This window comes from Haemorhous mexicanus, chromosome Z, assembly GCF_027477595.1.
Source record: "Haemorhous mexicanus isolate bHaeMex1 chromosome Z, bHaeMex1.pri, whole genome shotgun sequence".
NCBI classification, from domain to species: domain Eukaryota; kingdom Metazoa; phylum Chordata; class Aves; order Passeriformes; family Fringillidae; genus Haemorhous; species Haemorhous mexicanus.
In genome coordinates, this window is record NC_082381.1 from 37,412,232 (window position 1) to 37,439,916 (window position 27,685).

Below are 27,685 nucleotides of genomic sequence, written 5' to 3' on the forward strand. Positions count from 1 at the left end.
ATGATATCCCACATTAAATTCAAAGCCCATGAAATGAAGTCTCTGAAATATTCTTCCTCTCTGTTAATGTAGAAGATGCAGATATTTCATGAGTTATAAAAATTGCTTTGGATGGCAACTCCATGCTACTCAGCAATCAGATGTCAGGCAGAGATAGGCTTTTCCTGGATTTCTGCCCAGGTCCTGGTTGTGAAACTGAATGAGAATGTATCATCCCTAGGTGTGCACTTGTTATACATCAATTTAGGCAAGCAAAGACTACTTGCCCGTAGCTGTGACGATTATTCTTATCTCAACGGGCAAGACTAGAAAAATGTCTGGGACTGGAAGTTAAGCTGAGATCTCTTTTTTTTTTTTTTTTTTTTTGGTCTATTGTAAAAGCAAGCAAATGCAGTCCTGATGTGCTGGGGAGAGAATACAAATGATAAATTGTGACTTTAGTTAATGGTAGCAAATCTCACATCCATGGTATCAATCTTTTGACATACCCTTGTAAATTTATCTACACAGGACACAAAAGCATTACACTGCTGCAAGTCAAATGTGTCAGAAGGGGAAAAATAAATTCTGTTATCTGTTTTCAGCTTTGCAAAATGCTTCCTTGTGGTTGCAAGTGAACAATTTCCTCAGGCCCCAGCTTCCCTCTCATAATGTTTTTATTTGCTGATGGGGTACAAACTTTCTTGTTGACAGCTCCACACGGACACATACAATCAGCAAGATGTGAAGAGGGCAAACAGACAAGAGCTTTAGAATACTTCAGAAAGAAGAAACTGGAGTCAGGTAAGCTGTGCGCATCTGTGCAGCCTAACAAGTCCTGCAGATATTTACAGTCAGCAGATCCAGGCTAATACTTCTCACCCCTGAAACTCAGATCAGAATCTGGCCAGCAACCTCTAACCAGTGGTGATTCAGGCAAGTGCAGCTGTGGTGAGAGCTCTTCCAAAGAAGTCTGCTTTTTAATTATAATATTTACATTAACAAACCTGTTCAACTGGGACAGAACGTTTCAAGCAGGCTTAAAACACATTAATAATCAACTCACAGAGCCATAAACAAGAAATGCAGCATGAGTCATTACAAAGAGTGCTTTCATGTAGTTTCTGATATACACCACAAAGGCTTGGGTCCTGTAGGACTTTTGTTAGGGAAATCACTCACATGAATTATAAAGCAGTTTTGAAAGATCACTTTGACATGTGTAATGAAAATGCAGGACAGTCCTCTCAGAAACCTCTTTAGTTCTTTTAAAGTCCCCTTTTAGAAAAGAGGAGGGAAATTGTTTTTCCTCTCCCTTAACACAGGTTATTCTCCTTTGTTTTCCACCTTCATCATGTTTTCCACCTCTTCACTGCATTTTTTTGGAAATAATTTTCCCTAATACTTATTCCTCTGAACAGTCCCAGGAGATATTGCAGTGTTGCAAACACAATGTTTGACAGTGCTTTGCAGATCAGCCCTTCTTGGTTCCTGGAGACCAGTGGCATGAACCTTTCTTAGCAGACAATTGCATCCCTTGGCATAAAGGAATTCTTTGTTACTAATTAATATTAAATAAGAATAAAAAGTAAAGCTGGTGATATTAAAAGGACAGTTGAACAATCCAAAGTGCTACAATTGGAAGAGATAATATAAAAAAAATTTTGCTACTGAATTCTAGCTTAGGTAAAATAGCTATTGTGCAGAGATCCCTTTAATTCTGTAGCCATCACAGTTTAGAAATACAAACTTTTTAGAAACAGCCTGGTGGTTTGGGAGTGCAAACTTCTAACAGGACTTTTGGATATGTCATGACAACTGAAGTAACTCAGTTGCTTTTCCTTCAAATCTTCTCTACTTCTTTGCATGATGGGTAGTGCTCATGCCAGTGGCAAGCCACAGTCACAAACCCAAGACAAACCTGTTTCTCAGGAGAAGCTACTCTATTCCCGAAATATTCAGGAGTTGCAAGCCCTCTTCTTTTGTTCTGGCTCTCCTCAAAAGGCTCTACTGATCCATGATTTTTAGGCAAGATGTTATAACTATCAGATACAGGAATTTAGGTGAGTGCCTGCTTTCATAGAGTAGGGTAACTTAACTTATTTAGGTATCAGCATTCATAATATTCTGCTGTCAGAATTCATATAAAAAAACTGATGAGGGGTACATGATTTGCCAGGCTTAGCACAGTTCAGAATCCTCTATATCCAAATGGCTTCTGACCTAAACAGGAACTCTCTGAGGAAGGAAGAACTGCTGCTTGTATTTTGACATGGTGAGCTGAGACTTGCAGGAGAGGCTGACCTGACAATTCTGATAATGACTCCAATGCTCCCAGGTGAGTGTCCTCGAACTTTTCTTCTTCTGTGTGGAGAGGAATGGGGCTGCTCGTGACTGGCCACTGCTGTGTTGTAAGGTTTTCTGCTTTCTAAATAGAATACCTAAAGCTCAATTTGTCATGGTGGCTGTTCCACAGTATGAAATAAGACTTCAGGGTGCAGCTAACTCCCTGCTCCACAGCTACCCAGCAGCAGAGGGCAAGCCAAGCTTCTGACATGGAAATGGCAGATGACAAGATCTCTTCCACCAAAGCCCTACGACCCTGAACTCTTTGGCTGTGCCTCATCCATGGCTTTAAGTAAGTATTTGAATATGCTTATACATGTTTTTTATTGTTGAGTTTGTTTTCTCTTCATTTTTTTGTTTCCCCATTTTCTGTTCAAAACATTTTATTGATTTGAATCTTCTAAATGGAAGAATTAACTCTTGACTTTAAAAAAGTGAATGTTTTATCTCAACAGGCCAAGAAATAACAAATACCTGCTGATATGCCAAGTGTAGAAAGGCTGGCATGTTGTTAAACCTGTGAATTTTCTAGAGTGCTCAGTGTGTATTATTTAGTGAGCTATATCAATCTACCTCATACTGCAAATTGAGTTTCAGGAGCTGCAACACTTTAAACATAGCGAGGGACTAAGAACCCATTTGTTCTATTTTGCTTTCTGCAGTGTTCAGTTTTTGACTGTGAAAAACTGACTGGCAATGCTTATCGGAAACAGGTCAGCTTGTAAGGAAGATGACTAATTCTGTCACTTTCTTGCAAAAGATGTCAGGAGAAAAGATCCTAGGTGTAGGATACAGCACTGTAGCAAAAGAAACTGCAAGACTAGTTAGGACTAAAGAAAAAATTGTAGAAGCCTTCTCTTTAAATTGGAAATAAAGCAATAACCTGGAATTAAATGCCCTGAGTGAAAATATGACTGCACTAAAACTAGCAAAAATTTCACTTTCATTTTTTATTGCACCTAGGATGACACCTCTGTGTTTATGGCAAGTTAAGCTATCACTCTGATAGTAAAAAATACTTACCTTTGCAAGTAGGTGGTGTTGTCCATGTTCCATTTTCCAAGCAAATACTCCGCAGGGGCCCCTCCAGCATGTACCCACTGTAGCATGAATAGGTGATCATGTCTCCATACTGATAGAAGCTACCACGAACCAGAGCATTCTCTACATGAGCTGGGGGACCACAAGATATCTCTAAACAAAAGAAAACGGGCAGATATTGGTGGGCTGCAGAGCCTACGTGACACAGGTTTTAACCCTGGAGACAATGCTGTCGGAGGGAGGTGTCACAGACACACCTCTGTGGTAAATCAGCAATGGAGTCCAAGGATCTGGACAAACATAAGAAGTGGGCTTGTAACAATCCCATGATGTTCAACAAGTCCAAGTGGCAAATGCTGCATTCAGGTCAGAGCAGTATCAAACATGAGTACAGACTGGGAGAAGAAGTCACTGAGAGCAACCCTGAGAAGGACTTGGGGGTTCTTTATGGTGAGAGGCTGGACATGAACCAACAGCTGCATTTTTGGATGCAGCCCTGAAGGCCCCAGGTATCCTGGGCTGCATCAAAAGAAGTGCAACCAGCAGGGTGAGAGAGGGGATTATCTCACTCTCTTCTGCCCTTGTGAGACCCCATCTGGGGTGCTGTATCCATCTCTGGGGTCCTCAGGACAAGAAAGTGTGGGTCCAGAGAAGGGACACAAAAATGATCAGAGAGCTGGAGCATTTCTCCTATCCAGACAGGTAAAGAGAGCTGGGATTATTCAGCATGGATCCAGGAGAAAGCTTCAGGGAGACCTCATTGCAGCTTTCCTGTTTCTTAAGGGGTCTTATTAAGGGGAGGTAGGGAAGATAGAGACAGAACAAGAGGCGATGGTTTTAAACTGAAAGAAGGCACGTTTAGTTTAGATACTATAAAGAAATTCTTTACCCAGACAGTGGTGAGGTGCTGGAACAGGTTGCCCAAGGAAGCTGTTGATGCCCCTAAGTGTTCAAGGCCAGGTTGGATGGGACCCTGAGCAACCTGATTTAATGAATGGCATCCCTACCCATGGCAGATGAGTTGGAACTAGATGATCTTAAACGTCCTTTCCAACCCAACCCATTCTGTGATCCCATGATTCTAAACAATATTGCTTGCAAGAAGTCAAAAAGCTTTCCAACTTGCTTGCAGAAGGACACTGCCTTCTGTCAGTATCAATAAATACAATAAAAGGCAGCACCTCTTTCTGCAACTCTTGTCTCATCACCCATGATCTCATGGGAATCATTCTTAGGGTATATAGGGTATCCAAGAGTCAACCCAGCTCCAGGACTTGCAAAAAGTAAATTAAGAATACATTTACAGAAGGGCTTAGTAAATAGTAGGACGAATACTGTTGAAGCACCAACCCACACAGATGTATTCTGAGTCCTTCTAAAGGAACAACTCTGTTAGAAAGAAAGAAGAGACAGCTCTTCTCTAGAGCTTCTTAGAGCCCTCTGGAAAGTACCAATCCCGGTGGAATGGTGTGTCTTGTACTTACTTTCACACTTAGCTGTGGCTGGAGTCCAGGTCTCATCAGCATTGCAGGTAATCACAGACTGCCCTTTCAGCTGGTAGCCTTCCCTGCACCTGATGGATACATTCTGGCCAACATGAAAATCCACCTCTGACAGAAGGGCATTCTCTGGGATTATGAAAGGCACAGGACAAGGGTTTGCTGTTCAAAGTAAGGGTGTGAGGGAAAAGAAGGGAAGAGAAAGAGATGGAAGAAAGAGACCACTTTAGAATAGTTTCTGCAAATTTCAAACCCAAAACACGTGGGAAGAAATGGATGCTGTATGTGAGCCCAATTTGTAATTTGATTTGAAATGATGAGATTTGGGTCATAAAATGATAATTTAAAAATTTCTAGTTCACTGCTGTCACATGGCTTCCTACCATGTTCTGCTGATGCCAGGAGAGGGCATACTAAGGATTTAAGAGAGAAATATTCTACTTGTTACTGTGAAACCATTCTCTATTGTCCTTCCTGTTTACCATAACCTTTCTATAAAAGACAACCAGACCTATCCTATTTCATGTTCGGAGGGGCTGGACCAATAAAGAGCAGCAAAAATTCAGGTGTTTGATTAGAGACTTACTGTCACATTCGTTAGAGTTTAGAATCTCTAATTTTATTTATTTCTGGCAGTAAGCTTGCTGAGATATTTTTGCATGGTTTATTGATCTCATCCCCAGTGTGGAAAATATTGGCTCTATATAAGGACCAGAGATTTATGTCAGTTTCTTGATACAAAAATGAATAAATACTTTGTAATACAAAAAATAAATGTCTAAATTAACCATCCTAAGACTACACTAGGTCTTAAAATTAGTTACAGACATACAGCAACAAGGAAGGCTATTGTGGGTGTGTGGGTACAGTACACATGTACATAACACACTATTTCACAGAACTGCAGAAGAATTTATGCAGCCATTAAGTCCAACCTGCTTATCCAAGCAGGGCTAGCTAGAAGGTGCTCTGGAACCTGATCAGAAATTTGAGTTAAATTTGAGTATCTCTGTGGATGAAGATCTTATGTCCTCTCTGGGTTTCTGCTCCTCTGTTTGACTCTGTTGATGGCAAAAAACCTTTCTTCAAAAACTTCACTGGAGCTTCCTTTATTGAAACTAGTGTGCATTGCATTTCACTCTACCACTGTGCGACTCTGAGAAGAATCTGGCATTTTTTTCTTTGCACAATATGTCGCTTGTGGACAACAATAAAGTCTCCCTTTTGCCTTCTCCTCCAAATGATTCTCTCACCTGCTTCTACTATATATCAAGTGTTTGATTATAATAACTCCATTTTATGTCGTCTTTCCAACTAGAGGGACCTATGCAGAAGACATACTCTTACTGTTCTCTTACTGTCACAAAAATGCACTCAGAGAAATTAATGCTTTAACTTTTATCAGTAACTGCCCCTGTTGTTTCTCTGCAAAAACTTTTCCATTACAAAGCAAACACACACGTTTACAGAGAGGCAAGGGATTACTCCATCTTCCATCTCTTGTGCACTCTGCTGCTGGTTCTCCTTCCAAGCTGTATCCCCTTTCACAGAGATATGTTACTGTACTGCCAACTGTATTGTTTTCATAAATTGCTTTCCCATTCAGCAAGGAAACTGGAATTTTGCATCTGGTCTCTGCAAAGGAAGGGGTCTTATTAATTCAGCTTGATATTTAGTCCTGGACTTCAAACATTTCCTGAATTAATAACACAGTATGTTAAAAGTCACCACAGACTTATACATCACGAAGAACACTGATTCAGTAAGCCTGGGAAGGAAATGTAGCCAGCCTAGAAAAGAAGCTCCTCCTGGTGAGGGAGAAAAGCCCCAACAAAATGGAGAAGTGAGGGCACATTTATGACTTCAGACTGGGGCCGGTAGGGCAGAAAGATGGAAATCATTCTTTCTTGCCACTGATAGGTTCTCCAGACACCCCACATTACAGAATCATTTTTCGAAAGCAACTCAGTCTCTGGATTATACGATATCCATGCATAAGGGAGGAGCTACTGCTTATCCCAGATTGGAATGTTCCAGGACACAAAACCAAACAGTTACCTTCACAAAATGGCAAAGGATTACTCCAGCTCCCATTGGCAAGACATGTGATATTCTGGGGCCCAACAAGATGGTATCCAGAGCTGCACACAAAGGTTACATTACTTCTGTATGTGCTTCCAGTAGAAAGGGCCTCTGCTTTTTCAATGGAGGGATGAAGCCCACAAGTAATTTCTAGGAGAGAAGAAAACTTTTGGGTTTTATACACAATGAAGACTATTCTTTCTATGAGTCACACACCATCTCATAGCTCTGTTCTCACCCTGAATTAATGGAAAGACAGCAGGAAAGAATTCGTTTCCTGCCCTTTCTCCTGGGGTTCACACTGCAGACACCTGAAAGTGTGCCTAAATTTATTTGGTGGTGTTATAAGATATGAGGTATGTTCAAATCAACAGAGGATCCAGAATATTTCTTCTGTGCATGCCTGAGACTGCATTTTCAGTCCCCTCTGTGCTCCTACATTGGAAGATGACCTCAAAATGTGCTCAAGAACAATGGCAGTAGTTAAGAAGAATCTTGACCCCTTCCCACACTGTGGAGACCAAGTAAATTCATCAAAGGTGAGAGAGAAGAATGCAAGGCATAGAATTATGACATCAGCAAGAAAAAATAGAAAATTATTTATTGGTAGAGACTAAAAATATTTGCATTTTATTTATAAGCTGTATGAAATAAGTCATAAATCTTCCTTCCTAAGTCCCCTCCATTAGTTATTTTCTTGATAGAGAACCGAGATTTGATCCTAGGGAGCACAGCTGTGGTATGCAGACATACTGAGTGGCCAGGATATACTTGCTCTGGCATGTCAGGGGTGAACATGTCCAAGGCTCTGCACAGCATGATTCAAGGCAAGTCAGATACAGCAGGCCACATTTCTACCCTACTGACCTTAGCATGACTCTATGTTTATGCCACTTCAATGTGCCAAAAGGAGATTGCTTCTGATTGGAGAGGTACTGCTGGCTTTTCCTCTGGCTCCTCCTCTTACAGACCCTTTGCTGGAGGGTAAGACAGGGAGGCAGCCAGACAAAACACTCTCCTCCTGCCCTAGCTTTCCTGCACATTACATTGCTCTTCTTGCTACTTACGTATGCATGTAGGGGCGGAAGGGCTCCACTTTCTGTCAACGTGGCAAATCCTTCTGCTTGGGCCCTGTAGCTCAAAGCCAGGGTCACAGCTGTAAAAAACTTCACTGCCAAACAGGAACTCCTCTCCCTGAACAGATCCATTTTCTATCATGTCTGGGGGTCCACATGATATTCCTGTAACATAAGCAATACTTTCCAATCAAACAAAATGTATATGGCTTGTCCTGTTCATACCTCCTCCACAGGTTTTACTCTGAGAAACAGGAAAGAACACAGCAGTTATCTGGTCATTGACAGGAATCTGCCCCTGAGTAGCAGAGCAGAATCATACTTGGTGCTTCCACTTCATGCTAAAAGTAAAAAATTTTTTGTGGCTGTGCTGGCAGGAAACCTCAGGAAACTGTTGCCTCTTTCAGGCAACAGCTGAAGTCCACAAAAAGATTTGTGTAGAAACTCCTATTTCAGCACTACAATCAATGACATCTCAGAGAATTGAAGTGCCTTTGAGAATGATATCCACAGAGTTACATTGGAAGATGCTAAATATGTGTGAATCTTGGCAACTAACGTGTTCAGACGTTCTCAGTAACTGCAGAACCCATGACCTCAAGTGTCAGAAGCTCTCTGCAGAGAAGAGCAAGCAGAAAGGTGTAGAGATTTTCTTCACACTGCTACCTGCACACATCAGCAATTCTGCCCTTCCAGGTTGTTACCAGTGGTACTTACCAAAAATATTTAGGTAAATGCAGACAGTATGGGTTATAAAGCAAAATGAGCATTAGTGATTTCTGTTGTGTGATATCACCCTTGACCAACATTAAGCGATAGATTCAGGTAGAACATACTTCTGCACACTGGCACACTGCCACTCCAAAGCTTGTCTTCTTGGCAAGTCCGTTCTGCATCACCCTGTGAAACAACAAAAAACGCTCAAAGTACAACTTTGCCTTACTTAACTCTTTTCTCCCATCATCTTTAGTATCTGGCAAGGTGAGGAAGCTTTTTCTCCATGTGCCACCCATGTAAAGATAAAATGAAGTGCTACAGCCCAAGTCTACTAGTAGAGTTTATGGCAGAACTGTCTGCAAATGATGGGTGTTCTTTATAAAACAAAAATTTCTGGGGTCAGTTAGTTCTCTTGTCCTTATATCTCTGAAGTATCATCTTTTTTGTTAGTTTTATCTTTCTTGTTCCTAGGAATGTGTTGTGATGACAATTTTTCTCCTTTCAGAGCTCACTAATAGGAAATTCAACTAGCAATTTTTTCAACAACTGTACAAACTTGTGTTTGATAAACATGATGCGCTGATTTAACCACATCCCAAACACTCATTCATTATATTTGCCTAAAAATTACATTACTTCTTTCTGACATACAAGTTTTATGGACAGCCTAATAGCCCAGGATTTAAGTCTTATTTTATTCTGAACATGGAGGACAGTATTTAATTATGTCCCTTGCTGTAATGTGCTTTTATTGCAAAGCAGCTCTATCGATAAAGAACAGCTGTTTGACATGTTGTTGTATGGCACCACACCCAATGGACTTTGCTTCCCAAAGGAAAAAAGCAGGACTTCTCATCCACAGCGGGGACACAGCTTGGCACTAGGTGGCGAAACTGGACTATGAAGCTTGAAAGAGCTTATTACTGTAAAACAACACTGGTTTATTGCTTCCTAGAATTATCTGAAACAACAACTCTATCTTTTTGTCTAAATACCAACACCTTCATCCCAGTGCATATGTGCACTATTTGACAACATAATGAAAATTAAAGTCATTGTCACCTAAACATTCTTCAAATTCTTATTTTAACTTGACTGAGTGAATTAACTTCTGACTGGGTGATTTTACATGCATGAAGTTCTTAATTAGTTACTGGTGTTACAACAGTACAAAGGAAGTGCAATCCTGCACTCTGCTTGGCCCTCACAAAACCAGCACTAAGAGCCAGCCCCTGTCCTGGAAACAATTCACCACCTCATGTCTCACTCATCACCTGGGAACAGTGGAGATCATGCTGTGCCTCAGCAACCTACTGTCAATTCTGAACTCATTGCAGCTTTTGAAAACACCCCTGAGGCAGCTCTGAACTTGCAGCCTGAATCCTGATACTGGGAAAGCAAGGCTGTTTCAGAGCTCAGGTGGGGAAAAAAGCCGTAATAAAAACAATGGACAGGAAAGAACTAGAAAGAACTTCGATTCCTCCTCCATCAGGGAATAAAGCTGCCATTGAACAAAATGGAATACCTTTGATCTATCACTTTAATACCATCTAGCAAGGTCATAGAACTGAGGGCAGTGGAGTTTATAAGGAACAGTAAGCCTGGAAGGCACAGCTCTTGGCATGCAGACATAATGGTCAGGACACTACGAATTGGAAAAAAAATGCAGTCTAACTCTGGCTAAGAACCCAGGTGAAGGGAGTACATGAGAATTTAACTCTTCTGTGACTAATGATCACAACCATATGTAATGCTATGTTTGCAGAGGACTTCAGAGAAGAAAACTCAAATACTGTAAGACACCTGCTGGACATATACCTCTAAACAGGATTCTTACATTTTCTTCAACTATACCCTTAAGCCATTCAAAGACTGCCCCAAACACAGCATGAACTGTCTACAGACAATAACAAAACCAGCAGACACCCAGCTTCTATGGCGTCAAAATGAATGAAGCAGTTCACAGCAATCACTCAGGAACTGAAAATGAGAACTTAAAGTTTAGAGTGTTGGAGATTTGAGCTTGCTTACTTGTAATTCATAGCCAGAGTCACATTTATAAAGAGACACATCTTTGAAATTGTATTTAGTGCCAACCACAAATCCATGCTCTGGAGACTCAGGAGTTCCACACGACACAGGACTGCAGATGTCATCAGAAAATGGTGGCACCCAAACACCATTTTCCTGAAAAATAAATGTAATTAGAAATGTAAGAGCACTGCTTTATACGTGCAGTCATATCTAATTGAAAAAGAAAAATCATGGTAGGAGCATCCAGCTCCTGTGGGTGTTAGAGATATAATATTATCTGTTCAGTCCTTTACAAAAACTTGGTAATTTAAGTAACATTTTTAATATGGTAACATTGACGGGTGGTGTCTTTGGCAGGAACACTTAGCTTGAGATTTAAAAGGCAGAAGGAACAAAAAGAAATAAAATGGGGAAAAAGAGCTTGGAAATGCAAGTTCACTGGTGCAAGGTTACCTAATCACTCAGGGAACACATCAGAAGAACGAAAACTACATCCGCCTGATTTCATGTTTTGTATTCCTCATGTCTAACACCATGACTAAGTGCTTCAGCAGCCCTCTCTGACTTACTAAGGGAAGTCTGATACCTGAAGAAACACTTTTCAAAGACAACAACTCCAACTTCTACAGATATTTGAAACAGCAAAATCAGGGGGAAAACATTTCATAAGAAAGACTTACTCTGCAAACCCACACATGCTCAGTTTTTCTCATACAAGCATACCTAGTGACTTTAAAAATCTATTTACAAACTCAAGATGAGGCTGTCCACAGCTAATGTGACAGGAGGTTACCAGTGGAACTGATTAAGATGTTTGTTCTTTAACAGAGGATTCAAGTTTCTACAGGTGTACGGTGGATTAAAATGTCTGCTACCTATTATTCTGGAGATAAAGCTCTGTATGCAATCCTCAAAATACATTAGAAATCTTGGACACAATTTTTTTACAATCTCAGACACAATTTAATGCTTGGCATGTGATAAAATGAATGCTTTTCTGAAGGACAGCCTCAGCTTTTGATGGAAGGAGAAATAAAATATTTTTAGTTCTGAAAGTCTATATATAAAAAGCAGATAATTGTTCTTATTGGGAAACAATTAAATATACTATATCTTGCAGAACATGCTTTGAATTTTTTTGTTGTGTCCAGTTAAGGGCCAAAAGGTAAGGAAGATATGAGAAGCACTCCTGAATTCAAGAAGGCCAACAGAATAAAACAGTGCTAATAAAACTATACCTTGCATGTAGATGTGCTTGCTCCCACCAGAGTGTAGCCTTCTACACATGACAAAGTGATGCTTGTGTTCACAGTGAAGTTGTTCCCAAGAATGATTACATTAGTGATATTTCCTGGAAGGGGACACTTTCTGGGGCAACAGGAAATGCTTTGAGGGGACCATTGTCCATCTTCCTGGCAAGTGCACATATCCACTTCTGTTGCCATTGTGTAGCCTTCCAGACATCTGCAACACAGCATGAAGACCTGACTACAGAGACACAGCTAGGAATGACCCATAAATTAAAAAGTCAGCACAAGTAATTTTTTAGCATTAGTTGTTAATAAGTACGTCTTGAGATTTTTCTATTATTTCAAGGCAAGCCTGTTGTAAAAGAGTTGGTGGCTTTAGTACTCAGAGGGCACTGGAAGTTTTAGTGCAGTTTCTACACTGCCCATCTCTTTGCTAGGAGGGCCTTTGGTGAGGTAAAGAGGTTGTGAGCACCAGGCAATTCTAAAGATGATCTCACTTTCTTCCAACAACAAACCAAACCTTAGCCTGACCACAGACCATTTGCTTAGACACCCAAGGCTGACTCAATGGTCCTTTACCAAGAACAACTCAACTGGCTTGCTGTCTTGGTTTGGAAAGACAGGAGTCTGCTAAGGAAGGCAGGAGCCCCCCCTGAAATGGCCCTCCCCACCCCTCGGAATTGCTATAAATTTTAAAGTAAGGGGCTCTCAGGCACAAAAAGATGGGAGCAGGAAATAACAGTTCTTTAAAAGGGAAGAAAGTAAAAGGATAAAATAAAACAAAGCAGCACACTAGAACACTGACTGAGTCAGAACTCAGCCTGACACCCTGTTGGTCAGGGTGTTGGCAGCAGTCCAATTGGAAATGTTGCTGCAGTCCTCCTGAAGTGTCAGGTGTGGTTCTGCTGGAGCAGAGATCCTGTAGAAAAAGGGGGTATTCTTCCTCTGAAGATCCAGTGGAAGAAGAGGCAGCTGCTGTTCCTCTGGGAAATCCAGTGGAGAAGCTGTGGAGGTATTTCAGAATCTCCAGATTATATCTGGGTAGCAATGCTTGGCTCCTCCCTCTGGCAGAGCATCTCACAATGGGATGTTCTAGTTCTTATCAGACATGCAGTGACATTCAATAGCCTGTTATCAGCAGATGCCCCCTCCCGAGGGAGGAGTGATTGTGATCACTCAGAGAGAGACCTAAGGAAAATTGCCCACTTGACAAAAGACAACTGCCATACAGATGGTAACAGAATACATCTTGCCTTGCAATCTGGAACATTATCCACCCCTTATTCTATTTCCATCTGCATCACAATGAAATCTTACACACAGTTCTCACTTAAGATTAGATTTCCCTGTGGTATACAACAATTTTCTCCATCTTTCCGCAGTACCCACCAAGTGTAACAGGTCCTTGAGCAAAAACAAAATGGGTTTGTCTTTGCCTGAGGTGGGAGTAATCCAAACAGTCTTTCCTAAAATACCTTTCATGTGTACAACAGGGACTTTATCTCCATCCACTGTGTGCAGAGGTTCAGACTGGGCAGGACCTGCTCGATTGATGGACTGTATGGTGTCGAGCATCCAGGTGGCCTTTGCTAAATTCATTTCCCAATTTTTAAAAGGTCCCCCCCCAAGTGTCTTCAAGGTAGTCCTTCAAGGTAGCCCATAGCACTGTTCAACTTTCCCAGCAGCTGGTGCATGGTAGGGGATATGGTATATCCATTCAATACCATGTTCTCTGGCCCAGGTGTTGATAAGGCTGTTCTTGAAGTGGGTCCCATTGTCCAACTCAATTCTCTCAGGGGTTCCATGTCTCCACAGGACCTGCTTTTCAAGGCCCAGGATGGTGTTCCGGGCAGTGGCATGAGGCACAGAGTAGGTCTCTAACCATCCTGTGGTAGAAGCCATTCTACCATGGTCAGCACGTAGCACTTGCCTTGGCGTGTCTGGGGCAGTGTGATGTAGTCAATCTGCCAGGCCTCCCCATACTTGTACTTGGACCACCGCCCACCATACCACAGCGGCTTCACTCACTTGGCTTGCTTGATGGCAGCACACGTCTCACAGTCATGGATAACCTGAGAAATACTGTCCATGGTTAGATCCACCCCTCGGTCTTGTGCCCACTTATAGGTGGTATCTCTACTTTGATGACCTGAGGCATCATGGGCCCATCGAGCTAGGAACAACTCCCCCCTATGTTGCCAATATAAGTGTACCTTTGGAACCTCTATTTTTGCTGCCTGATCTACCTGTTCGTTGTTTCGGCGTTCTTCATTAGCTCAACTCTTGGGGACATGGGCATCTACCTGGTGGACCTTCACAGGTAGCTTCTCCAACTGAGTGGCAATGTCCTTCCACTCATCAGCAGCCCAGATTGGTTTTCTCCTACACTGCCATGTGGCCTTTTTCCACCTCTCCAGCCATCCCCATAGAGCATTAGCTACCATCCATGAATCAATGTAAAGGTAGAGCTTTGGCCATTTCTCTCAGCAATGTCCAGGGCCACCTGAACAGCTTTGAGTTCAGCAAGTTGGCTTGATCCACCTTCTCCTTCAGTAGCTTGTGCAACCTGTCGTGTGGGACTCCATATGGCTGCTTTCCACTTCTGGTTCATCCCAGTGACAGGAACCGTCAGTGAAAAGAGCGTAGAGTGTTTCCTCTGATGGTAGATGGTTGTATGGTGGAGTTTCTTCAGCACACGTCACTTGCTCTTGTTCCTTTTCATCAGCGAGACCAAAGTCTTGACCTTCTGGTCAGTTTGCAATTATCTCCAAAATCCCAGGGCGATTCAGGTTTTCAATATGGGTGTGCTCTGTGGTGAGGGCAATCCATTTACCCCATGTAGCACCAGTGGTGTGGTGGGTGGTGGGAGCCTAGCACCGGCAGTCGGGGTGCCAGGAGGAGCTGTGCTTCCGTGCCAATCACCTCTGAGGCAGCTTGAACTCCTTCATAGGCAGCCAAGATTTCCTTCTCTGTGGGAGTGTAGTTGGCTTCGGACCCTCTGTAGTTTAGACTCCAAAATCAGAGTGGTCGGCCTCGAGTCTCCCCAGGCACCTTCTGCCAAAGGCACCAGGACAAGCCATTGTTCCCGGCTGCAGAGTAGAGCATGTTCTTCACCTCTGGTCCCGTTCTGACTGGGCCAAGGGCAACTGCATGAGCGACCTCCTTCTTGATCTAGGCAAAAGCTTGTTGCTGCTCAGGGCCCCAGTAGAACTCGTTCTTCTTGCGGGTGACCAGGTAAAGAGAGATCACGATCTGACTGTACTCAGGAATGTGCATTCTCCAAAAGCCCATGGCACCCAGGAAAGCTTGTGTTTCCTTCTTGCTAGTTGGTGGAGACATTGCGGTGGTCTTGTTGATGACCTCAGTGGCAATCTCATGCCATCCGTCTTGCCACTTTACTCCCAGGAACTGGATCTCTAGGCAGGTCCCTTGACTTTGCTCTTCTTGATGGTGCAACTGGCTTCTAGCAGAATCTGGATGATCCTCTTTCCTTTTCTCAAATACTTCCATTGCTGTGTTTCCCCATACAGTAATGTCATCAATGTACTGCAGATGTTCTGAAGCCTCACCCTTTTCCAGTGCAGTCTGGATCAGTCCATGGCAGATGGTGGGGCTGTGTTTCCACCCCTGGGGCAGTCAGTTCCAGGTGTACTGCACACCCCTCCAGGGGAAAGCAAACTGAGCCCTGCATTCTGCAGCCAGAGGAATGGAGAAAAACACGTTAGCAATGTCAGTGGTGGCATACCACTTTGCTGCCTTGGACTCCAGCTCGTACTGGAGTTCCAGCATGTCTGGCACAGCAGCGCTCAGTGGTGGAGTCACTTCATTCAAGCCACGATAGTCCACAGTCAATCTCCATTCTCTGTCAGACTTGTGCACAGGCCAGATGGGAATGTTAAAGGGTGAGTGGATTTTGCTGACCACCCCTTGGCTCTCCAGCTGATGGATCATTTTGTGGATGGGGATCATGGCATCTCGATTCGTCCAATACTGCCGGCGGTGCACTGTTGAGGTGGCAATTGGCACCTGTTGCTCTTCCACGTTCAGGAGACCTACTGTAGATGGGTTTTCTGATAGTCCAGGCAAAGTGTTCAACTGCTTAATGTTTTCTGCCTCTACAGCCGCTATGCCAAAAGCCCATCTGAGTCCCTTTGGGTCTTTGTAATAGCCATTCCGGAAGAAGTCTATGCCCAGAATACATGGGGCCTCTGGGCCAGTCACAATAGGATGTTTCTTGCAGTCTTTCCCAGTCAGGCTCACCTCAACTTCCAACAGGGTCAATTGCTGTGATCCCCCTGTCTCCCCGGCAATGGAAACAGGTTCCGCCCCAGCATGTCCCAATGGTAGGGTACACTGTGCACCAGTATCAACTAAAGCATCGTACCTTTGTGGTTCTGATGTGCCAGGCCATCAGATCCACACCATCCAGAAGATCCGATTTTCCCATGCCTCTCCCTGGCTAGAGGCAGGGCCCCTCTAACCCTGGTTATTATTTCTTTCCTGGGCATACATGGTAGAGGTACCTTCAAGGGGATCTGACAGATCATACTCAGCAGCTCGGTCATTAGAGGTTGAGGCTACCTTCACTTTACTGGAGTTCCCTCGATTAGTGCTTCCCTCCTTGAGTTGACATACTCGTGCTGCAAGGAGAGAAGTGGGTTTTCCATCCCACCTTCCCATGTCTTCCCCATGGTCCCACAGAAAAAACCACAGGTCAGCCCGTGGGGTGTACCCTCTCTCTATCTGGGGAACGTTGGGCTCTGACTCTGGGGCCTGTGACTTGCACTGGTGCAATATGGGAATTGTTCCTTCTCACCGCCTCCCTCATCTCCCTTATGTCCCCTCTGAGTTCTTGGACCACAGCAGAGACATGAGCCTGCATGGGGCCATTGATCATACTTTCATAATTTCTAAGCTTGTTTGCCACAGAACCCACTGTCTCTCGGTTGGTATCGGCATTAATTGATGCAATAAAAGTTGTGTATTGAGAAGGCCCTAGATTTGCCAGGCTCCACAACACTTGCCCCGTGCACCTGACCTGGTCAGGGTCATTATCATGCTGTCCATCCCTCCCAAAGAGTACCTCCAATACTGCCACTTCTCTCAGCTGTTGGATCCCTTCCTCAAGAGTCTTCCAGTGCATTCTGTGGTGCTGCTCCTGCATTCTTTCCCTGTGGACAAATCTCTCTCTGATACTTATTAAAAGCTGGTCCCAGAGGAAAAGGGACCCTGGCTCTCTTACAAAAATCTGATTGATACCTGAGTCCTAGGTCAAGGGTCCAAGATTCCTTGCCTCACCACCATCCAGCTGGACGCCTGTACCCATAAGATCCCAGACCTGAAGTAGCCAGGTTGTAAAAGCTTCATGTCCCCATCGTACAATGTCTTTGTGCAGATTACAGAGACTTTTGGACATCAGGGACTCAAGGATTGCAACCTCTGGCTCCCCTGTGAGTTGTGACGGCCCTCCCCTATCTGGGTGCTCTGCTTTCATCTTAGATCTCCTTTTTTTCTACAGGAGCAACTGCTGCTGACTGCGACTGCCTCTGCAATTCAGCTGGAACCTGGACAGCTGTAACATCTGTGAGTTCTGCTGCTGCACTATTAGACTCTCCCTCTTCAAGGCAGGGGGAGGGCTTCTCACCAGCTGGGGAAGTGTATTCCTTCAGCATCTGGCACATCTCCTTCACCAGACCCCCCCACCCAATTTGGGTAGTTCACATCTGGGGTGGGCTATGGGGTAGGGTCAGGCTCTGGGGCAGCAGCATCTTTAGGCTCTGGTGGCGTGTTAGCTTCTGGGGTAGGTGTTGGGGTAGTTATCCAGGTTAGTCTCCCCCTCTCTCTAAATGCTAAATAGAACAGGGCTATCAGCAACACCAGCCACTGTATGATATCATTAATATTTAGAGTGGATCTGAACCCTTCAAAAACTGGTGGGGCAGACCCAAAGAGATGGTTAAAGGGTTAGGAGAAGATTTCCCCTGGTGTCATTTCGTTACAGCAGGCGCCATTATTAAAGTAACCCCAAAAATATACAGTTAAGGTGTGATAGCTGTGAATCCATGTGCCTGCCTTCCAGAGGAAGTTAAAAATCCATGAATTCCTCACGTTATTCACCCATAAGACAAACCGGATAATAGCCACAGTAGCCTTGGTTATAGGACCCATGTTTAGATAAGGGTCTACAAATGGGAGAAATACAGCCATGATCATGTGCCACCCAAACCAGGGCAAGCTGGACCACATGGTGTCGCTTAGTGGGATTTCTACAGCCGCACACAAAAAAACTTAGATTACTCAAGAACTGTTATTCCCTTTTTTGTTTATGTGCCCTTGAGCCTCATGTTGGGCGCCAAAATCTGTCTTGGTTTGGAAAGACAGGAGTCTGCTAAGGAAGGCAGGAGCCCCCCCTGAAATGGGAGAATGTAAACCCTACCCACCGCTCGGAATTGCTATAAATTTTAAAATAAGGGGCTCTCAGGCACAAAAATATGGGAGCAGGAAATAACAGTTCTTTAATAGGGAAGAAAAATAAAAGGATAAAACAAAACAAAGCAGTACACTAGAACACTGACTGAGTCAGAACTCAACCTGACACCCTGTTGGTCAGGGTATTGGCAGCAATCCAATTGGAGATGTGGCTGCATTCCTCCCGGAGTGTCAGGTGTGGATCTGCTGGGGCAGAGATCCTGTAGAAAAAGGGTGTATTCTTCCTCTGAAGATCCAGTGGAAGAAGAGGCAGCTGCTGTTCCTCTGGAGAATCCAGTGGAGAAGCCATGCAGTTATTTCAGAATCTCCAGATTATATCTGGGTAGCAATGCTTGGCTCCTCCCTCTGGCAGAGCATCTCACAATGGGATGTTCTAGTTCTTATCAGGCATGCAGTGACATTCAATAGCCTGTTATCAGCAGATGTCCCCTCCCGAGGGAGGAGTGATTGTGATCACTCGGAGAGAGACCTAAGGAAAATTGCCCACTTGACAAAATACAACTGCCATAGAGATGGTAATAGAATACGTCCTCCCTTGCAATATGGAAGACTTGCACTAGTGGGTTTACTAGTGGGCAGCAAAATTACTCCCTCCACCTTGTTTAAGTTGCATGGGAATGACTGATACTGCTCAATTCACCCACCTGCCATCTCGGTCCGAGTTCTGTCCCATACCATTTTTGCTTTTACCATCAAAAATACATTTCCCCTTTGGCCAAGGCTTTCTTCACCTTGGAGAAAGAGATCTACCGTGTATACACTTCAGGAAATTAACAAAACCCCCTCAGTTTCTCATATCTGTCAAAGGAGTAACTTGCTCCAGTGCTCCAGACAGCATAGTGCTGCAATGTTGACAATGGGAGAAGAGGGATATCAAGCCTTTTGTATTACAAAAGACACCTGAAGCAGAAGGAAACCATAAATACAATGCTAAGAGGAGAGAAGCTGCACACCATGCTGACTGTTGCTGTCACCTGCTAAAAAACCCTGTATGTGGAAAACAGTGCTTCAGTGGAGGAGAGTAAGAAAGTAAATGGAAATGGGAAATAAAGTCAGTGGAGGCATCAGCCCAACAGGCTGAAATGACTTTCTGGAGTTTTCTTGAGTGGTCCAAATAATATTTTATAAAAGGCATGGCAATGTGGGCTTTGTCAAATTGAGTATCTAGAAACTTGCACAAACTGAGGGTACATAAACCTTCCATCTTCATTCCTTCAGAGACTTTTAATTAAAACAGAATAGCAGCATCATCCTTACCTGTACTGGACCTTACTTCCATAGGTGTAAGTGTTTCCAAGAACCTCTGCATTTGGGATAGATGGTGGTGGGCCACAGCTTAAGAGCTCACAGCTTGGGTATGGCTTCTTCCACACACCTGTCTCTACACAAGTTACTTCTGGACCCCCCTTCATGACAAAACCTGCCAAGCAGGTATAGATGATCGTGTTCTCATCTTCAGAGCTGCTCCCATTGATAAATGTGTTGGGGATGATGGGTGGAGCACCACAGGAGATCTGTCCGCAGCGAGGAAACCCAGAACTCCATTTGCCAGCTGCCTCACAGGTGACTTCAGGAGGTCCCAGCAGTTTGAAGCCCTCCAGGCATTGAAACCGGACACTTATCCCACAGCTGAAATCTGCACCAAGAACAATCCCATTTTGAATCTGTGGTGTAGGACACACACAGGGTAGGCAAGACGGAAGGCTCCCACTCCAGGAGCCATTGGACAGGCACTGTCGTAAGGGATTGCCATGCAGCTCATAACCAGGGAAGCATATATAGTGGACAAATTCCCCAAAAGTGAAGGCTGAGCCATTCAGAAAGCCGTGGGAGATGTCTTCAGGGGGTCCACAAATGACTGGTTCACAGAGCGGCGCTTCTGAGTCCCAGGTACCATCACTCTGACAGGTAAGCGTCAGTGCTCCTTGTAGGCTATAACCATCATTGCAGTGATAGTGCACTTCTTTATTAAAGCTGAAATCTGAGCCAGTAGTTCTCCCATTGGAAAGAGGCAGTGGCACAGGACAGGTCACAGCTTTGCAAACTGGAGTGATTCCACTCCAGCTGCCATTTTCAAGGCAGACTCTACTCCTGTCCCCATCTAACAGGAAACCTTCATTGCAGCTATACTCTGTACGACCCTGGAACGTGTAGTCCTCTCCAGTTACCTGACCATTCTCCAGAAGTGGTGGTGGGCTGCAGGAAACAGGAATGCAGATTGGTTCACTGCCATCCCACTTCTGGCTCTCTTGGCATCTCCTCTCTGCGGGGCCATTTAACTGGTAACCAGGATCACACTCATAGTAGACAACACTCCCATATGTGTAGTTTTCCCCTCTTATCATCCCGTTCAAAGGATGGGTAGGTGAATTGCACGTTATTGCTTTGCAGTAAGGAGCAGTGTGACTCCACTGCCGACTTGGCAAACACAGCCGTGTGTCAGAGCCAACCAGAGTGAATCCTGGCCTGCAGGTGTACCTCACTGCACTGCCGAGCCTGTTCTCTGTGACATGCAAAAAACCGTTCTCCGGGGGGGGTGGCAAGGTGCACTCTATTGAAACACAGGCAGGGGCAGTGCCATTCCAAGCCCCATCTTCTTGGCAAGCTAGAACAGGGTTTCCCAGCAGCTCGTAGCCAGAATAACACGTGTATAAAATGATAGTTCCAAATAAGAAAGTGGTGAGCTGCATTGCACTGTCCTCCTTCAAGGAGCTTTTGAAGTCCTTCATGTTGTCAGCCAGCAACATATGCGAAAGGGAGGGGTTCTCTGTAACCCCCTCCTGCTCCTGGTCAGAACGCCTTTCTCCGTGTCGCAGCTGCACGTACTCTCCAAAGTCAATGTGAGGAGGCAGGCCACAGTCTGTCGGAAGGCAGGTTGGTGTGGAGCTAGACCATCCCAATTCTTCACAGGTCTGCATGGCAAGGCCTGACAGCTGGAAGCCTGGCACACAGCTGTAAATGACCATGGCCCCATAGCTATAATCTGCGCCTTCCACAAAGCCATTCTCAATGGGTTGAGGGGGCTGGCAATTTATGGCCTTGCAAGAGGGAACCTCTGTACTCCACTCTCCTGTTTCTAGGCATCTCAGTGTTTCCTCCCCTTGGAGCTGGAAACCTCTGTCACAGAAATACCTAACTGTCTGCCCATAATGGAAATTTGTGAATGAGTATTTGCCATTGAGAATTTTCTTAGGCCTTGGGCACTGAATAGGTTTACAAACTGGCTTTCCCCCAAGCCACTGTCCATCTTCTCCACAGAGGACAGTTGTGTTCCCTAGCAGTTCAAAACCTGGTTTACATGTGTAGAGGGCTGTGCTAAGGAAGGTGAGGCCCTGTACATCAACTATGCCGTTCTGAATTTCTTCTGGTTGAGGACACTCCACGGGAATACATTCTGGCAAAGGCAAGCTCCATGAGCCATCAGCCTGGCATCTGATGGTGGACTCACCCTTCAGCAAAAACCCATCCACACAGATGTATTTCACAGTGCTGCCAAAATGAAGGGATGAAGTCAAGGGGTCCCCAAAGGGGATATAGGGAGGTGCAGAACACTGTACAACCTTGCAGAAGGGAAAGGAATCATTCCACTGCTGGGAGGGCAAGCATTTCAGTACAGAGGAGCCATGCAAAACATAACCCTCCTTGCAGGAGAACTGTACAACACCAACTTGGTAGGACACTTCTCTCAAGACCAGCTGATTTTCTGCCAGGGGTGGTTCTGGACATTTTGTTGGCACACATTTGGGGCTTTGCTTTTTGCTCCATTTCCCAGACTTTTGACACGTCCATGAAACATCTCCAATCAGCTCATAGCCTTCATCACAGAAGAACTCAACTCTGGAGCCCATATCAAAAGTTTCTCCCTTGGAGTAGCCATGCTGGATGGATGGTGGTTTTCCACAGCTGAGGGGAGCACAGTAAGGGGGCGATTCACTGTACCACTGCCGGTTTGCTTGGCAGATGAACACTGGGCTCCCAACCATCTGGTAACCAGAGTCACACTGATAATTTGCCTGATTTTCAAAGAAGTGCCCAGTGGTGTCCTGGAAAACAGTTAAGAGAGAGACATGTCTGAAATGAAGATGCATGATTTGGGCAATAGGAGGCAGATTTAATTTCTTGTGTTCTCCTGGTCTAGCTTCTAGCTGAACCCCTGACAGCAGTAAAGGCTGCCTCAAGAAGGAATGAAGGCAAGTAATTGACACAAGTAATTGACAATTCTTTAGCTTTTGTATGTCTCTAAGGTTGGAGCCCTCAAACCTACTGCTACTAGGAGACATTTATAAATGCCACATATGCACTGCAGGGCCTTGAGCAGGCAGCTGAGGAGCACCTAGAAGTTGCAGTCTGGGCTTTGACTGAGGTATTAAAAATTTTCTCTAACTGCAAGGAATATGAAGGAGAGATCCTACCTAAGGAAGAGAAAACAGTGATATGCATTAGTTAGAAGATGCATCTGTGTGGGAGTCTGAACAGCAATTGTTGCTAGTACTGCTGGAAACACATGTAGGAACTGGAATGTCAACATCCACCCTCCAAATTTAGCAAATGCAGATTCTCTGGTGTCTGGTATCCCTGGTATCTGGTATCCTGGTATCTTAAATCCCTGGATTTAAGGAAGGAAGAGGGATGCTCAGAAGAAAAAAGCTTCAAAAATTCAGTGTTAAATCTTTATGGTAGTGATTTTGATCTTCCTTACCATAACATTGTCCTTGTGCACCAAATGTGCAACATTGTTGTAATTTAATTTGCCTAAGGAAAGGGAAGTTCTGACTTCAGTAAAGAAATGTGCTCGCATCAAAAGAAGAAAAATGATCCCAAGGTGATTTATCTATTGCATATCACATTTTTTTTCATAGCAGTGAAAAAAGCAAGGCTTGTGAACTGGCATCAGTACTTCAAATATAACAAGACACTTAAAAGCCACCCAAGAACCAAACAAATGAAGAATAAGACACTAAGGAAATCAGTTGAATATGGCATCTTGAGTCTCCTAACTGATAACCCACTTTATGATAGGAAATTCCATGGAAATATTCATGCTTTTCAGATATGATTCTGCTGCAAATCCACCCGCTTTTCCCTTTCCTTATTGTATCCATTCATTTACTTCCTCAGGTTTAACTGAGGAAGGGAAGAGAAAAACACAAGAAAGAAAACCCCAACAGCAACAGTTGAGAAGATATATTCAGTTTGCCATGGTACCATGCAGGTGAGAAAACTCATTCTGTACCTTAATAAAGCCATTCTCAAGCTGTGGTGGTTCTCCACAGGACACTGGGTGGCATGTGGGCAAGCTGCCACTCCAGTTGCCAGTGGCCTCACAGGTCCGCTTCTTCTCTCCCTTGATGTAGAACCCCTTGTTGCAGCTGTAAGCCACCACTGCTCCAAAGCTGTAGTTGGACCCACTGGCATAGCCATTGCTAATGTGGGGAGGCTCTCCGCAGCGAACGGGGATGCACTGGATGCTCAGAGGAGAAGGATTCCACTGGCCCCCGCGGAGGCACTCGATCTTGGCCGAAGTGTTCAGAACGAAGCCTTCCATGCACTTGAAGCTCACGACGGAGCCAGCTGCAAACTTGGCTTTACTAATGGATTCCAGGATGCTGTAGGAGACGGTGGATGGCCTTTCACAGAAATCAGCTATGCAGTGGGGCATGTCCCTGCCCTCTGGAGGCACCCAGGTCCCTTGGGCATTGCAAAGCAGCTGAGAGTTATCAGCCAGGCTGTAACCATCCAAGCAGAAGTAATAAGCTATATCACCAAAGAGGCGGTGGCCGCTCTCTGGTGATGCATTTTCCACATGGGGTGGTTCATCACAGGATACTGCCAGGCACTGCTGGTGGCTCACACTCCACTTGCCGCTGGCTAAGCACTCCACGGTTTCAGGGCCAACTAATGTGTAACTGTGGATAAGGAAACCACATAGGAAGTCAAAAACACAAAGCACTGTCATACTCTTCCTAAGGTTTCCTGAAGCCCTTGCAGCATGAGCTTGTTTGCTAGAACCCCAGAAAAACAGCATCCTTTAAAAAATCTATGATCAACTTCAGAAGGAAAATCCTAAAGCCTACATGTCCATGGGTGAGGTATAACAAAGGTGGATATCCAAGCACACCTCGTGCATATTGCCTCTCTGCCCACCTAATGACCATTTCTGAGCTGCCATTTTGGCTCAAAGTACTACAGTAAACCTAGTATTGTGCTGTGATGGTCCATGCAATCCTCAACAAAATGATCCCACTCAGAAACTACTTCTGTATAGCAAAAAATGGATTGAAAAAGAAAGAGTTGAAAAGCCTAAAAAGGCCTTTTGGGTCTCTGTATTAGCTCTATCAACCTATTTTCACACTTGCAAGCCAAGTGAAACCTCTTAGTGAGTTACCCAGAGATGCTCTTACCAATAATGCATTTAGCAATTCTAAAATAACTTTTTACTAAAAACTCACTGTTAAAAAATACCAGAAAGCCAATAAAAAAAAATAATGCTGACTGGAAAAACCCAATGAAATGATTTATAATAAAGTTCTACCACATTAATACTGTTAGTGTAGTGTTAGTTCTCCAGTCTGTCTCTGGGATGCAGGGACAGGCATTAATCCATGTGGCTCATCATCCCACTTAAACCCCTGCTGCTGAAATATGCAACAGGCAGCAGTGTCCTCACAGTACCCTGGACTGTTCTCTTCCTTTTTTTTTTCCTCTGTGGTGTGCTCTCACAAAGAGCAAAGAAACAATAACTACTGCAAAGTCCCCACTGACTTTCCAACTGCAGGCTGTTCAGATCTTGAAGCAACATCTGTAAAACTGTTTTGTCTTGTTTGCAGGATTTGTTTTCAAGGCCTCATGACTGGACCCCAGAAAAAGAGACTACTATGTGCCAACATTTAAAATAATCCACTGTCACAGGCAGACAACTGTGGCAGTCTTTAAATGCTGCTATCCTACCCCATTTAAAATGCTTGCACAGGAAAGAGAAGCAGTTTTTAAAATCATAATACAGTCTAGAAAACATAATAAGGATGCTTTGCTTCAATTATGTTTCAAATAACATTGTAAAGCCAATTTATAAGAAAAATGCTGGCTTGTCAATTTCCCTTTTTGGACTGAGAAAAAGCAGAAAATCCTTCAGTCACTTTGGACCTAAACTGGCAAAAGCTCTGCTTACCCACTCTGCCTTTTAGACAGAACAGTTCCAAGAAATTTTATGGAACTGCTTACAGGCTGTAAAGATTATCATGTGCAAAGGTTCTTGCAGGATCAGAGTCCAGCATTATACTTTCATGCTTGATGTCATCAAAACTGAGCCTCCTCTTTAATGAAAATTTTTCTATATAGAGTAGATAAACATAAATTTAAAATAATGCATCTCAATAAACAAAGAGTCTTAATTTTAAGGAAATAGAATTTAGAATACCACAAAAGACAGTTGTTAAACTGCATCAAAAGCATTCTTACACCTTGATAAGACATAAAGAATTTGCTATGATCAGAGCCTTGAATTTAACACAGAAGTACTGTTTCTGTACTAACTCCAAGGAAAAGGGTTTCTGATTGAATTGTGCTACCATTCCCCCTGATTCCTCTCTATTCTTCTCTTCCTGAGTGCATTCAGTTCCCCTGAAACTACTTTAAGAAATGTCTGTGTCTCATACTAACTTGACCGCCCACAAAAGAAAAATCTCCACTGCATTTAACTCCCAAAAAGTTAAGACAGAAGTAATAAACATGAATTAGTGTGCAGTTATAAAGGACGTGTGAAACAGTGCACCAGTTTTACTCAACCTGAATATTAATCCAGTAGTGCTGATCTACATACCCTTCCTTACACGTGTAAGAGACCGTGTTCCCAAAAGTAAAGTTATCTCCTTTGATGACTGCATCTTTGATGGCAGGAGGGGGTCCACAAGACACAATGCTGCAAGCCGGTGGTGTGCTGTTCCAGTTCCCTGAAGATGCACAGACAAGTACAGAAGGTCCCTGAAGGCTGAGACACAAAGATCATTATTAAGGCTGCCATTTCATTCTGGGTGAGGGATGGAGAGGGAAAGAGCTGCTTTGCTTTCTGGCCCCAGTGAAACTCAGGAGTCTTTCTCACTGACTTCAGTAGAGGACAGAATCTCACGCTTTGCTCATGGAAAAACACTGATGCTATTAAATAAAGCTGGTCTTCACATCACTTTGAAGAGCAAGCTGGTGGATTTCTTGTGAAGCCTCAAGGCTCCATGCAGACACACACAATTTCTGCTGTAGCTTTGCCCATCTTTAAGCCCAACAGAAATAAATACTTGTTTAACCTTAAAAATTTACTTGTATGCCATCAACAACATGCCAGTCTTGAGACCTGTAACTAAGCCTCTGCCTGAGACCTGATTCACTCAAGGACTTAAAACACTATTTTCACCCAGGACACTGAAGGAAATGCTCCAGTTCAAGTTTGTTCACAAAAAGGCATTCAGTTCCTTCAGGAGGTAAAGGATATTGCTTGGATGAATGGCCACATATATTTGAAGTCGATGGTATTTTTTGGTTTCCTTATCTGAGGAAACAGGATTGGTTCAGATGATGTGACTTGGATGTCTGAACAGAGTGTGAAACACCTCTCTGAGATGCCCTGGGTGAAACCCCTTATCTCCAGCTGCTATGTCAGCTGTCTGTGGGCTCCCTGTAGGGCCCACATCATACCTGGGAGCCCTGCATGGGAGTGTCTGATTCCCTACAATTTGGTGTCAAATGGTATTAGACCCCCATGTTTAGCTGACTGAAATAAGTTAATGGAAAGGAACACTGACCTGTAATGCTTTTACAAATCTGTCACAGGCCCTAGTCAGGGAAGCAGGGCTTTGCCTACCTGTGGCAATATGTTTAAGACTAAAAACACCTAAAAGATGCTTGAAGGAAGAGACTGGGTCCAGAATTAATGCTTAAGATGGGCACTGTTCGAGAGGGCTTCCTCTGGAGTGGTAACGGCAGGAGAGAGGACCTCTCTCACCAAACTATGGTAGACAGGTAAGGACAAAGAATCAAAACTAATGTGGTATTTGCTCCCTATATGTCCAAACTCCACACTCTCATTGCACTGCTTGGTTTAGTGGGGTACAGTTAAACCCACAATGCAAATCTATGACTTAACACTACACTGAACTGCAGCTGAGTTATCCATTTGTACTAA

The 27,685-nt window shown here is 43.9% G+C and overlaps 1 protein-coding gene and 1 long non-coding RNA gene across 4 annotated transcripts in view; one reads left to right on the forward strand and one right to left on the reverse strand.

Annotated features, from left to right (window-relative positions):
• The window catches only part of SVEP1 (sushi, von Willebrand factor type A, EGF and pentraxin domain containing 1), a 125,280-nt gene that overhangs the window by 11,373 nt on the left and 86,222 nt on the right, over window positions 1–27,685 (reverse strand). The window contains exons 36-46 of one of the 2 annotated variants that reach the window (XM_059836427.1): window positions 26,333–26,500; window positions 23,747–24,419; window positions 19,771–22,556; window positions 12,013–12,238; window positions 10,772–10,927; window positions 8,860–8,923; window positions 8,015–8,188; window positions 6,924–7,097; window positions 6,327–6,500; window positions 4,851–5,027; window positions 3,349–3,519 (exon numbers count right to left, since the gene is read on the reverse strand). In XM_059836427.1, the coding sequence (XP_059692410.1) occupies window positions 3,349–3,519; window positions 4,851–5,027; window positions 6,327–6,500; window positions 6,924–7,097; window positions 8,015–8,188; window positions 8,860–8,923; window positions 10,772–10,927; window positions 12,013–12,238; window positions 19,771–22,556; window positions 23,747–24,419; window positions 26,333–26,500 (4,943 nt within the window). Of the gene's footprint in view, window positions 1–3,348; window positions 3,520–4,850; window positions 5,028–6,326; window positions 6,501–6,923; window positions 7,098–8,014; window positions 8,189–8,740; window positions 8,924–10,771; window positions 10,928–12,012; window positions 12,239–19,770; window positions 22,557–23,746; window positions 24,420–26,332; window positions 26,501–27,685 lie in introns of those variants that run through there. The other variant, XR_009485025.1, reaches the window with a different exon arrangement.
• Window positions 1,912–26,336, forward strand: LOC132322142 (uncharacterized). Of its 2 annotated transcripts, XR_009485028.1 has the most exons (5): window positions 1,912–2,042; window positions 2,211–2,317; window positions 17,543–17,607; window positions 23,632–23,725; window positions 23,868–24,006. It is a non-coding gene; the product is annotated as an uncharacterized LOC132322142 (long non-coding RNA). The 2 variants fall into 2 exon arrangements; XR_009485027.1 differs by lacking the exons at window positions 23,632–23,725; window positions 23,868–24,006 and adding an exon at window positions 25,341–26,336.